The 14,688-nt window shown below is 38.7% G+C and overlaps 1 protein-coding gene across 8 annotated transcripts in view; it reads left to right on the plus strand.

The window, feature by feature from the left end:
- Window positions 1-14,688, plus strand: part of DMD (dystrophin) — a 1,139,896-nt gene that overhangs the window by 237,428 nt on the left and 887,780 nt on the right. For all 8 annotated transcript variants that reach the window (XM_064473561.1, XM_064473589.1, XM_064473531.1 and 5 more), the window contains exon 7: window positions 3,521-3,639. In XM_064473561.1, coding sequence (XP_064329631.1) covers window positions 3,521-3,639 — 119 coding nt within the window. The remainder of the gene's footprint in view (window positions 1-3,520; window positions 3,640-14,688) is intronic.

A 14,688-nucleotide genomic window follows, 5' to 3' on the forward strand; every position in this document is an offset into this window, starting at 1 on the left:
GGACCTGCCTTCCCTAAACCCATGCTGACTGGGCCTGATCGCCTGGTTGTCCTGGACATGGTGCATGATAGCACTCAAGATGATCTGCTCTATAATATTCCATGGCACTGAGGTCAGACTGGCAGGCCTGTAGCTCCCTGGATCATCCTTTCAGCCATTCACAGATAGGTGTCACATTTATTAACTTCCAGTCAACTGGGACCTCTCTGGTTAGCCAGGACTGCTCATAAATGATTGGAAGTGTCTTTCGTAAGCGCTTCCGCCAGCTCCCTCGGTACCCTTGGGTGGATCCCATCCAGCCCATGGACTTGTGTGTGTCTAGGTGGTGTAGCAGGTCACTAACCATTTCCCCTTGGGTTATGGGGGCTCCATTCTGCTCCCCATCTTCCAGCTCAGGGGGCTGGTTACCCAGAGAAAAACTCATCTTACTGAATGAGGCAAAGAAGACATCAAGTACCTCAACCTTTTCCTCATCCTTTGTCACTATGTTCCACCCCACTTTCAATAAAGGAAGGGATTCTCCTTAGCCCTCCTTTTGTTGCTATTTATAGAAATATTTTTAATTGTCTTTTACATCAGTAACCAGATTAAGTTCTGGTTGGGCTTTGGCCCTTCTAATTTTCCCCCTGCATAACCTCACAACATGCTGCTGCATGGATCTCTATCCCCTACCTCCACTGAGAAGGACCTCACTAGCACGCCGTCCTTCAAACATTGGCATGCCGTCCCCAGGCTTATCCTCTAGAGAGCCTGGTTTTATCTCTTTGTCCCTTCAGATCTAGTTTAAAGCTCTTTGAATGAGCCTTGCTACATCCTGTGCAAAGGTCCTTTTCTCCCTTTGAGACAGGTGTACCCTGTCTGTTTCCAGCAGGCCTGGTATTGTGTAAATCGGCCCATGATCAAGACCCCCAAAATTCTGCTGGTGACACCAGGTTCGGAGCCAGGTGTTGATCTGCTGGCTCTTCCTGTTTCTTCCCTCATAATTCCCTGCAACTGGAAGGATAGAGGAGAATATTACTTGTGCTCCTCATCCCTTAACCAGCTGTCCCAAGGCCCTGAAGTCTTTCTTGGTTCTTCTTGAAGACTTCTTGTTGCAACATCATCTCTGCCTACCTGAAAAATCAGGAGTGGATAATAATCTGAGGGCAGTACCAGGGTAGGAAGTTTCCTCTTCACATCCTTAACCCAGGCCCAAGGGAGGCAGCAGACTTCCCCAAGAAGTAGGTCTGGTCTGCATATTGGGCCTTCTCTTTCTTTCAGAAAAAAGTCTCCTATGACAATGACATGTCTTTTTTTATTTATGGAAGCAGTTTTGACACAGGGCGTAGGCCAACTTAACGTCGGTGATACCTCCAAGCTAGATGAACCATCATCCTCATTTTTGTTCATTTTTGCTTGCAGAGCTTCATACATATTATGCAAGGGTACAGAGGAGGTGCACCTGTTGTACCAGTTAGAACTTGCTGCCATTGCCCCCTATCCCTTAAGTCACCATGTCCTGCCAGGCGGAGAGAGGATAGGGAATCCTCTGTACCATGTGTCCTGTCTGCCTGTTGCACCTGTCCCAGGGAAGGTATGGTGCAATTCCAGTAGCATCTCTCTCTCTCACTCTCTTTGATACTCCTCAGCCTATTTACCTCACCTGGAACTCTGTCACTAAGCGGAGGAGTTCCCCTACCTGGGTGCACCTCACACAGGTGTGCACACTGCTGCTGTCCCATACTGGTGTAAGAGCAGGGCACACACACTGCAGCCGCACACCTGGGTGGCAGTGTGTTCCCGCTGGAGCTCTGTCTGGGAAGCTGCATCCGTCATGGTGAGTGCAGAGCTTAGAGAGGCCGTGGCTTTCTGCCAGGTGGATACCATTGCTCCCTGGTCAAGCTGGCAGAGCTTCAGCCCCCTTCTGTGCAAACTGTTGTGCCACACCCTGGTCACTAGTGCTCCCTAAGGGCTTCTTTCATACCTGTGGGGGTTTGGCTGCCTTTGCTCCTGGCCAGGTCTCATCAGCCACTGTCGCATGATCTGCAGGCTCCTGGTAGCTCTTTTGGCTTCCCCTGAGGTTCCTCCAGTTTGGGAAACCCCACTGTGCCCCAAACTAGAGTGCTCCACTGCTAGTTGTGTCAGCAGCAGAGCTACTCGCCTCAGTGAGTTGTTCTGCATATGGGAAGGAGAAACCTCTATTTTTAATTAATGTTTAAGAACCTCTGCATAGAGAAGCAAAATACTTCAGAATAACTTAATTATTACTATGTAAATCACTCCCCTCTCAGAAAAAAATTGGACAGCAAAGGTGCATAACCAGGAAATTACTACACCATAAACGGCATTTTTCCTTTGCTCTCTTGACATTATTACAGTATGATGTAGTGAATACTTTTGCCATCTATTATAACTATGGGAGACTGTTTAAAATGAACTTTTAAAATTAATAAAAAGGTAAATAAATCAGTCATAACTAATTGCAATATTTTAATTTGTGTAAATAACATACTTGGTTTATCTGTAGGTAAAATTATTTGTTTAAATGTTTTCTGATTTAGAGCACACTATCAGTTACAAATAGTGTAGTTGTTTTTCTTCCTATTATATGCACATTAATTACGGAATACTTGATTAAACTTTTTTTCCAGAGTGCCTGATAACAAATTCTGATCTCCTAATGGATATCTCTCAGATGAAATGCCAAAGATCACAGTGTATCAACATTATTTATATTGCAAGTAGTGCAACCGATAATACAAGGGCTTAGATGGTGTGTCTGAGCTATAATTCAGTTTTGGTCAACTGTCTTTTCCTGCAGGAATGTTTAAATTGTGCTTTTGCTCCTATCAGGTAAAACCTATGATTGGACTATGGTTTTATAGTCATCTGAAAAGTGTGTATTTTTCTAAAGGTTTTGGTAAGAAAAGTGGCATGTACAGCTATGCTGTGTACATTCCCAGGTCATGAATTTTTGAATCTGTTGACCGATTTCAATCGGATATAACAGTGAGCTGGTAATCTCAGAAGCAATTACATTCTTAGAAATAGTAAGTGAAGTGGAGTGAAAAACTGGTGGCTGGAGCGAGAAGGAAGGCTGCAGAACTACCTCAGCAGTTATCTGTCCTGCTTGGCCTGCCACAAGCCTGTCCCAGTGTGCACGGCCACAGCACATGATCCTTATCACCCAGGCACTCTTCGGGACTGGAAGAGGGCAGCAAGCCCGCTGCAGGCGTTTTGGGCAGTGACAGGAGTAGAGCGCTATGGGTGAAAACAGGCGACTTTAGGGAGTGAGGTTATAGGCTGTTGAGACCTAGTGGAGAATACGTAATGTGGTTAATGTGATGATGAACATTGGATGAGTACAGGACGCAAACCCATTAGAAACGAAGCTTCATTAGTTCCAGCGCTGATTGAACAAGCTCTTCCATTAAGAAAATAAAAAAGTAGTAGCTGATGCTGATGGATAACCATAGAAATATGTAATTAAATCTAATGCTAAAAAAGAAGACACACACTGTTTATCTTATTTTTGCTTTAGACCAGACCTATTTGATTGGAACACTGTTACTTCTCAGCAGTCACCTGTACAACGATTAGACCATGCATTCAACATAGCCAGGCAACACCTGGGCATTGAGAAACTCCTTGATCCTGAGGGTAAGTAGAAATTATGTTCTTTTCTGTAATTGGAAAATCAATTGTTCCATGCATTTCACTGTAAATTAATTTGACTTTTTTGACAAGAATTTAACATTTTGCAAAATAAGTCATACATTGAAGCAAAATCCTTTGTTTGTTTATGTTTTAATGTTACCTTTGTGCTCTATTGAAATAGCATAAGAGCTGCCTGTATGTACGTGCTCTAAAGCAATTTTTTTTCCAGCTTTGGGGACAGAGTTTTAATGTGCATGCACTGAAGTAAAAGTATCTCAATAAGTAGCCCCATTTCCAGATTTAGAGCATCTGGAGCTTTCATATCTTCTGACAAGATCATGAGTTCAAATTACCTTTTCATATATATCCAAAATGTGTATTCAAACTCTAGATACTCATATCTTTAAAATATGACTTATACATCTTCTGTATATTGAAATTTTATGAGGGTGACATGACTGATATTACTGTCGATTAGTCTTATATGTAATAGACTTGCCTATTTTACCTTAACTCTTATCTTTTGCACTTTATTCAATCATGTTTGAAAGGTTCCTTGTTTTTCACATGGTCTTTCTAATTTTGTCCATTTCTGTATATTCTCTGCCCTACTTCCTGCATTGCAGAGAACATTTCTGAAACATTCTTTACTAGAAGGCAATGCTGAACAGCTGTTGCATTTTCTTTTTATGTATGCCTTTGTATAGATATAAGCTGTCTTTTTCCACACTGTGATCCACATGCTATATTTTAATGCAATTTGCTACAATTTGCCTGCTAAACCACTAATAAATGCAGATTCCTATATGTTTGTGCTGTTCTCAGTGGCTCACCTCATGGTGAGTTTCTGGTGGGAAGAGTAAAAATGAGTCTAATACTTAGCATCGGGTCTCTTAATGTTTAAATATAGTAGGGCAAGCCTCAAGATTGAACTAATAACCTTGTATCCTTTATATTCACCTAGGAGAAATATATGAAAAAAATGTGTGCTTATGCTGTAGTTGAACATTATAAAGCTCTCTGCTCTGTAACCTTACTGCTTTGTAGAGTGACAGACTGTTAGAGGAGATGGTTTAATTCAAGATGGTGATATTTTGCCCTGTGTAGAATTTAAAGAGGAGCATCTCAAGCAGTGCTAATAATTGGATCAGCAAATAAGTTCTGAGAGTCAAAGATGACAGGGACTGGTTACCTCATAGCTGAAAGCTTCATGAGTGCCTCCTGGGTGTCCATCTAGTGTGCAGTCAAATAGTTCCCCTTGTACCAGCAACACATGGGGTGTCTGTTCTGGAACTTGTGGAAGAAATAGACAGTAAACCCAGTACAGCATTGCTTGCTAGTACGCTATCTTTCATCTCTAGAACTGAATTTGTGTGAATCACTGGAGGGGAACAGGCTTGCTCTGTGCTAAAGCACAAGATGCAGCTTGTAACCTCTGAATGAGATTGAAATTGAAAACTGGGTTGCACAACTGAATAGAAATATAGTTGCAGTGCAGTCTTTTCTATGACTGGTTGAACTTTATTCTTAAAATAGATTAGAGAATAAGTTATTTTCTGTATGCAAAATTCACTTTTGATTAGACACTTTTTTCTGCTTTTGGCAAAGATACTTGCAGTTGTTTAGCCAACAACTGAAAAACTCTCAAACATTGGTGGTTTTCCAAATGTCTGGTGTAATTATTTGCAATTCAGTGTTGTAAGTCATGGTGCTTGCCACCTATTTTTTTCCCTCTACAAATAAAAACCTGCAAACTTTTCCAAAGGAAAAGTAAATTCTGTACCTATTTAAAAACATATGGATTTGTGAAACTATAACAATTAGGTTCACAAGGATAAATTTGTTCCTAGACTGAAAAGTAGAATTACTGGTATGTAAGTGAGGAATCTTGTTGGAAGGTTCCAGCATACCACTAATTTTACTTGTATATTTATCACCTCTCCTAATTAGATACTCATGTAATATCACTTTGTTCTCTGGCTGTTAATTTAACAAAAAGTGCAAAGTGCTTCTATATTAGAACAAAAAGGGAGTATGCATTCAGTGATGAAAAGTTTCACTGTACAATAAAGCCCTACTCTTCTGTAACCATATATGGCAGTAAAAAAAAGAAAGGCTTTGGGTTTTTCTGCTTGTGTTCTGAAGTTACTGATGATCTTGTAACAGATGACTTAGGTAGTCCATGTTAGTAATTATGTCTTGAAAATAGATATTTTTATTCAGCCAAACATTGGTTTTCTAGATTATATATGAAGTAAGTTTGTTTCTGAGGTTGCTGGTATTTCAAGCCTGTCCCATGAGAAGTAGTCAGTTTGTTTCTGAAGTTGTTGATATTTTAAGTCTGTCCCATGACTAGGTTTTAAAACAGTGTTTCAGAACTTGATCTCTATTTCAGTCACCCAAGTGGTTAAGATACAGATCACGTTTAACTATTTCCTGTAAAAGCCAATTTGTGTAAGTTAAAGCTTTTGTATTTTGATTCATGCAGAGATGATGGTTCTTGCTGTTTCCCTGTCTTATATTGACTAGTAGGAATGCTTTTTTAAATCAGCAGTGCATCCTAAAGCAGGCACTTTGCTTAGTTTTTAAGCAAGTGAACTTTATAAAACCTTTCCTAGCCAATTGTATTTATACTGATAATGCATGCTTCTTAAAGTATAGATGAAAACACTAGGCATTTCCTGTAAAATTATTTTTTTGTGCCATTTCATCATCTTAAGAAATTCCTATTTTATACACAAGTCCTAAAGTAGTTTGACAAAATTGTCTTGTTCCTGTTTTGATACATTGACTTTGTATCTTGTATATGAAGTTTGATAATGTCTTCACAGAGTATGTAACCTTATTAACTTCCTCTTAAAAATAGCAAGCTGTGTGTCTTTCTGCTTATAGCTTTCCTCTAAACAAAATTAGCTAAGGAAAGATTGTGATTAATCAGGTGTTATCTGAAGATACTGTGTTTTGATATAAATTCCCAAAATAGGCTACTTATGCAGCATAGAATAAATTCTGCAGAGCTATTCTGCAATTAGAATGTTCATAATATTGGGGGGGAAATACTAAACAAACTTGTCTTCAAGAATAAGATATGTGGTAGGACCTTTATTCCAGCCTTTTACCTTTCCTGTTCAGACAGAAGAGGTGAGAAAGCTGCCCCCAATCCACAGCAAAAAATTTAAATCTATATTAGCTGTTGGTTCTCTGTTTTGTTGTTGTGTGACATTTTCCCCTGATGTTGAAAAAGTGTGTAGGAAAACATAAGGGACAGGTTTCCTTCCTCTCTTCTGTCATGAAAGAGCAGTGGAAGATTCAGCTCTTTCTGTATTCTGGATGCTGGAGTTGAATGTACATTAAGCAAGTTTGCCAATGATACTAAACTAGGAGAAGCTGTGGACTCCCTCAGGGGAAGAGAGGCCTTACACATACATCTGGATAGACTAGAGAGCTGAGCAATCACCAACCGTATGAAAATTAGCAAATGCAAGTGCCTGATTCTGCAGCTGGGACAGGGTAATCCTGGTTATACATACAAATTGGGGGATGAGAGGCTGGCGAGCAGCCCCACAGGGAGATCTGGGGGTTTGGGTTGATGGCAAGTTGAACATGAGTCAACAGTGTGCCCTAGCAACCAAAAGGGCCAACCATGTCCTGGGGTGCATCAAGCACAGCATAGCCAGCTGGTCGGAGGAGGTGATTGTCCCACTCTACACTGCACTGGTGCGGCCCCACCTTGAGCACTGTGTGCAGTTTTGAGCACCTTAGTATAAGGACATCAAACTATCAGAGTGTGTCCAGAGGAGGGCGACCAAGGTGGTGAAAGGCCTGGAGGGCAAGACTTAGGATGAGCATCTGGGGTCACTTGGTTTGGTCAGCTTGGAGAAGAGAAGGCTGACGGGTGACCTCAACTCAGTCTACAACTTCCTCAAAGACAGCAACAGAGGGTGAGGTGCTGATCTCCTCTCTCTGGTGACCAACGATTGGACATGGGGAAATGGATTGAAGCTGCGTGAGGGGAAGGACAGACTGGACATTAGGAAAAGGTTCTTCACTGAGAGGGTGGTTGGTCACTGGAACAGGCTCCCCAGGGAACTGGTCACGGCACCAAGCCTGCCAGAGTTCAAGGAGCATGTGGATGATGCTGTTAGTCATATGGTTTAGTTTTAGGTAGTCCTGTGAGGAGCAGGGAGTTGGACGTGATGATCCTTATGGGTCCCTTCCAACTTGAGATATTGTATGATCTTTTTGATTGATTCTTGCCAGTGAGTGAAACATAAGCAGGCTCATATGTCTACCTGGTGTTCGCTACTGTAGTGTTTGAAAGATAACAAGGGAAAAAATAAGAAGGTGTGGGGGAAATTGATGGGTGGTAGAAAGTGTTATTTAGAAGAAAGTTATTAAAGACCTAGAGATTATTGGGCAAGAATCAGAATGAAAATGTGTTTGCAAATAGAATTTTTTAGGCCAAAGTATGCCTATATAACTCACAGTGACCTTTTGTTGTGAGACATTTATTATTGTGCAGTAAGATGTTTTAAATCTTGATAATATTCTCTGTGACCCTTTCAAAGAAAAACATAGCTATTTTCCTTTGGTTGTTCAAAATTAATATTTGTGAGCTTCCTTCCAGTTATGTCTCATTCAACCTAAAATACCCTGCAATGAACATTGCCAAACCCAGGTCATTTTAATAGTTTTTTGTTCAGATTTGAATGGCAAAACTAGCAAGTGGAAAATTTCTACTACAGTAATGCCTATTTTTTAAATGTTATCTTCTTTTCTTTTTTTACTCTTGGTATAACTAAGGAAAATATTCCACTGTTTTTTCACACCTTTGTGATGACTGTTGTGGTATTCTGAATATAAATTTGAGTTGCTGACTTTTGAAAATATTTTGCTTGGTTGTTTTCAATGTAAATAACTCAGGTTGTTAATCTCTGACTGCTCTTTTGAATTTAGAGTATTGTAGACGTAAGTAATATAATCCTCTGAACATTTTTCTTTTAAAAATTATAAACTTAGTCTTCAACTCCCTACATTACTCACACATTATTCTAAGATATTTTTATGTATGGGGAATGAGTAGTGATGGAGATACTTGCTGTCTTTGTTAGTATGGGTTCACTTTGGCTAACTTCAGCAAACAAAACATCTTAAGTGAATCAAGCAAATTACGATGACATTAGTAATTATAACTTGTATAAATGAAAGTTTGAACAATGATGGAGGTGTTAAGGTTAGTCTGTATCTTTTAATAACATCTAATTACCCGTACCTGCTGTTACATCTTCTGGTAGTTAACTGATTCTTCATGATCATTTTAGCTGTATTGCAGTTGTGGAGGAACATGATTCCAGTCTTCACATACAAACATCAGAAAATGTACTAAAGGCTACCTGTTCCATGTTGTATGTCCACTTTTTCATGAGGAGCTTTTTAAATATCCCCAAGCAAAGAATATGACAAACAAATAGCAACAAATGTGTTATGGTCAGCAACACACAGTGGTTACATGTTATTGGCTGTATACTGTGAGTTTTACTTTCCACTTTGGGATAAAACGCACATGCCATATAGGAGCAGAAGGATCTTCTGAGGAACAGTAGGAAATGCTCTCTCAGAAACTGAATCTGGGAATACATCTGAGCTGTGTCCTCTTTCCCCTTAACAACAACTGAGTGTGAGTGTGGTGGCAGCAGCAGCAGCAGGAGATGAAGTGTCTGTGTGCTCCCTTCTAGCAATAAACAACTGATTCTTGGTTTAATGAACTTGTTCCTGCTGTCATTTTTCTGGGTCTTGTGCTTGTTTGTGCTAGCCCGATAATAAATAGACTGTGAAGTTATATAATGGCATTTCTGCTGTCCTTTTTAGGTGAAGCAATTATCTAGTTTCTTATACTTTAGTGTGTAGCCTGATAAAAACCTTGTTTCATCCATCCCAGTCACATTTTCCATATTTTTCCTTAATTCGCACTGATGACATGAGTTTTTGGCACCATTATTAAGTGATAATGAGACTCAGACAGTTTTCCATTTGATAACTTCTTTGTTTGATCTTGACTTTGCATACTTCTGTATCTCAGCAGTAATGGGTTCTACCATACCTGTAGCACAGAGAAGAGGGGAAAAAAACTGTCAGCATTGTATTCATGAAGCTGTTAACCCAGTCTGTACCCAACAGCTGCATACAGTGGCAATACTTTTTTTCAATACATTTTATTGCCCTTGCTGATACAGCTTATATCAAGGGAGTATGGGAAGATATTTGCTTTCACTTGTGCCCTAAAGTTCAGAAATGTTTTGCCTAGTACAGTGTCAGTGTGTGGGTTTTGGGTTTTTCTTTTTTTTTAAAAGGCAGGGGGAGACAAATCACAAGAACTATGTTTGATATCATACTGCTGAGAATAGTCAAGCAAAATGCTGGACCAAACTTAGAAATCATTATTTCAGTTGCACAAAAACCTTATGACAGTTAGAAAATTTTTAAAAAGATTGTTTTTTCAGGCTCCTTTTGGTTCTCAAATCCTGGAATACTTTTGGTTAAATAAGAGGAAAGTCTACAGGATTCACAATGATAAAGAAGTTAATTGTTACAGGATGGTATTACTGGACTTCATCGATAAAGTTTTGGGCAGTTTTATGTTTGGAGCTGCCTTTTAAACTACTTCTACTGGCTTGGTACCAGCAGTAAATTTTCAGATGGTAAAGTGTCATAGTGTCTGCTGTCTGTTACATGGCTATTTAGGAAAACAAATTCAGATCTGCAAGTCTTCAGTCCTAATGCCAATTTAATGCTTTATCAAGTTGCAAGATTGCTGGATACGTTATTTATTTTAGCCATACCTTTAGTGACAACAGAACATTTTGTTTGAGAATTGTCTTTATATATATTCTGGTCTGAATATTTAATATTCTGTCAGTATTTGAACCTGATATATACCTGTGTATATGAGCTAGGTAACGCAAAACAAAAATTCCTTTTCTGAAGGTCAGAAAATTTTACATTAATAATAAGTCATCAGTTATATATTATTTTAATATCTAAATTCTGGATTGCTTTTGTTTCTATTTCAAAAGTAACATTATAAAATACAGTGTAAATATATACTCACATAAACTATCAAGGTCGTTGTATCTAGTTTGTGTTTTCTGAGCACTATCACCTGCTCTGTTGAGGTATTCTGCAGCTGTGCATTTTGAGTGTTTCTGTGGAACATATGATTGGTGGTAGGTGTTGGTTCAGACACTGTATTCTAAAATTATGTCCTGTATCAAGCTAGTCAGTGAGCAGCTGTTAGCTCTTAGCAGTACTGTTCAAAACAATAAAAAGACAAATCCCTTAAAAGGAATTAAGAATTCCTAATCATGTCCCCTCTCCCTGCTGTTTTTTATTTGATTCTTAAAATTATCTTTAAAAAAAAATACAGGAAAAATGTGTTGAATTAGTTCTTCAAGTCTTAGTCATGTTCTGGCATTTGAATTTTCCTTATGTCTTAAACATTCCTTCTACTGAAACTACATATAGCAGAGGTGGACTTGCGTTAGCATTGTTGTGACATTGAAGTACGACAGTAAAAGCACACACACCTTTAACTTTTGCTTTACTGTTTGTCAGTACATAATGCTGGATATGTCATTGTGCCATATCATGTACTTCGTCTTTAGCTTGTAGCACTGAAATACAGAGCAAGGAAAGGGCTATGGAAATATTTTTAAAAATAACAGCTTCAGAAATACAATTTATTGACTATATAGCGCAATAGGTAAACTTTTCTCTAAATGAATTTGTAATAAAAATAGGTTTTTCAAGTGGTGGCTAGTTTGATTTATATTCCTGTTGTAATCGTTTACTTTACAGTTCCTTTTGAGAAATATTTGCTCCCAAAATTAAACTGCATTTATTTTCCTACTGATAAGGTGAAAGTCCTGCTTTTTCTTTGCAGTCTCAAGCAAATAGAAATAGTCAGCAAAAGTAGTAAATTCACTAGTCTCCACTAAAACTGCTTTCTCTTCCATATTTATGGGTAGCTTTGTTACTGCCTCATTGACCTGTGAGTGATTTAATTATCAAGAGTCTGCTCAACAATCAGTAACTTTTACAGGTTTACATGGAAATAAATGACTTGAAGGGTGCTGCATTAAGACACTCAAGGACAAAACAGGCCCTTCTTCTTACCAGTGGGAAAACTTATCAAAACTGGGATTTAACTGGGAGCAGGGCACATGTTACAAAAGAAATTACAAGATTTTCTGCACAGTGGATTTGTAGATTATAGTATCATTTGAAATACTGAACTGGAATTATAAAGAGAGCTCTAGCAACTTTGCATTATAGTTAGTTCAGCAACTGTTAGACATCAGGATGAGTATATGCAAAGTCTGAAACTATTTGGAATGTAGGACAGATTGTGTGATATTTCTCAACAGCTTATTCTCACAAAAAGAGTTGAACAGGTTTCCTCGGTGTTTAGACTGTGAATCTGGCTCTGAGTCACTCGGTCTCTTTTTGAACACGTAAAAGATAAGAAACTCAGTAGCATCAGTGTAGGTAAGATGTAAAAATAAATGACTCCATGTTGTCCAAAATATTAAATATATTCTTTTAGTAGTGATGACAATTATCTTTTGCCCCAATAAGAGAAAATATAGTGTTTTATTTCCACTATGTAAGCCAGCATAGAAAACTTTTGCAGACAAAGTTGAATTCAGATATTTTCTGGTATGCTACTTGAGGAGAACTTGTATATGGTAGCTGGTGGGAGCTCAACCTTCTAAAAATAATATTCACTACTTCTGTTATCAAGCAATGGAGCTTTTTGAAGTCTTATATTCTGAAATATTTAAATCTGACCATCTTTTTCATTAAGAAATAAAAAAATAAGGAAAAAAAAAGAAGTGGGCAAGATTTGGAAAAAGTTATTTCCTTGTATTTTTTACAAAGATTCATTCTTAAAGACAGTGTTAGGGAGTACCAGATGATCTTAAAGCAGACGAAAGGCCTTGTAAATTAAATAAGAATTAAGACTGTAAAAGAGTACACATCTGCTTGTACCTGCTTTGACCAGGTAAGGAGCTCTGTGTATGTTCTAAAGGGCCACAAACCTCTGCTTCCTCGTCATCAGTAATGTTATCTCCCTGTTTTAATGAAACCCAAAGCACAAGGTAACAGAAAATGCATTGGAGCTGACAGTACGCTAATCTCATCACTGTGAAATGTACTCAGCTGAGTGTATTTCTCAGCTGAAATGAGTCAAGGGGTCTTTAACACTGTGAATGTTTTTTCTTTATGTCCTGTTGTTGCTCTGCTTCAAGTGTGTTCTGTGAGTAAGAATATTTTATCTATGACCTCAGCATATATGTCACATAAAAGCACATATGTCATCCTTTGGTCTTCCAGTAATGCTTTTCTGTTTAAAGCAAAGAAAATAAAGACTGTTGCAAAGAGCCATGGGGTAGGAAAACATATGGAAACAAAATTTGTTAGCCAGAACTTAAAATTTTTTTCTCCTCTCCAGATATATTTTTCACATCATTGGTGATCACATAAAACAATAGTTATTACCTGGTTTGTCATGTATCAAATAGAAATGGAAAAACAGTCCTTTTCCTGAGGACCTTCTGACAAAGGAGGAGGTTTGTTTCTGTGAATTTAAGTAAAAATATTTTAAAATTTAGTTGTTATTCCCTTGGTCTAATTTTTTTCTTCTCTGTTAAGACAGGAACAACCACTGATTTTTGTGATTGCTAGAAATTATGGAGAGCTAAGACTCAAAGGATACACAGGAGTTTTAGAGGTCAGGTAGATTGTATGAACAGAAGTAACAATATTAGGAGGAAGAGGACTTAACAAACCTTTCCTCTAGCGCATAATGACTTTCTATAGGATATATCATAAAATTTTGTCCACCCTTGCACATGTGTTTGATATCTATATATAAAAAATATATAGATATATAAACACTAAATGCACAATCCAACAAGAATAAAGATAAACTAAAATGCAAGCTTATGGTGTAACACGAATTTAGATGCTAAGTGCAGGTCTTATTGCCCTGTTAATAGCTGACTAAATACTCCTATAGGATCATAGTAATACAAATAATGTAAAATCTAAAAAAAGTGTGTATCTTTTTCCACTAATGTCTTGATAAGTCTAAATGCATAATACCAAAGAAATGAGAACTGCATTAAAATACATGAAGAATCTAAACGCACTGATACCTATAAAATGTTTTCCATTTTATAAATAGAGTTAGTATAATGAACACAGAATAGGTATCCTCACATTACAGATGATCACCATATTCACCTTGAATTTTTAGTGGTGGTGAGACTGACAGGATGGTAGTTCCCTGGGTCCTCCTTTCTACCCTTCTTAAAAGTAGGTGCAACTTTTCCCTTTTTCCAGTCCCCAGGGACTTTACCTGACTGCCATAACTTTTCAAATATCATGGAGAGTGGCTTGGCAACTACATCAGCCAATTCCCTCGAGACTCTGGGATGCATAAAGGCCTATAGCCTTGTGCATATCCAGGTTCCTCGGGTGGTCACTAACCTGATCTTCCCTTACAGTGGGAGGGGCTTTATCCCCCAGTCTCCATCCTGCAGTCCATCAGCTTGGGAGGGGTGAGGAGAGAGGTTACCAGTGAAGGCTGAGGCAAAAATGTTGCTGAGTACCTCAGCCTTCTTCCTCATCTGTTGATACTAGGCCACCGTTCTTGTTCATTAGCGGGGGTACACTTTCTTTAGTTTTCCTTTTCTGGTTGACATACCTGTAGAAGCCTTTCTTGTTATTCTTTGCATCCCTTGCCAAATTCAGCTCCAGCCATGCCTTGGCCCTCCTGACCCCATCCCTACACAACCAGTCAGCGTCCCTATGCTCTTCTCAGGATACCTGTCCCTGCTTCCACTGCCTGTGCAGTTCCCTCTTGCTCTTTAGTATGATCAGCATGGCTTGACTCAGCCATGCTGGTCTCTCCCCTTGCTTGCCTGAATTCTTACACCTGGGAACTGAGAGCTCTTGTGCTGTATGGAACGTGTCCTTAAAGATCTGCCA

The sequence above is a fragment of the Phalacrocorax carbo genome, chromosome 1, assembly GCF_963921805.1.
Source record: "Phalacrocorax carbo chromosome 1, bPhaCar2.1, whole genome shotgun sequence".
NCBI lineage: Eukaryota > Metazoa > Chordata > Aves > Suliformes > Phalacrocoracidae > Phalacrocorax > Phalacrocorax carbo.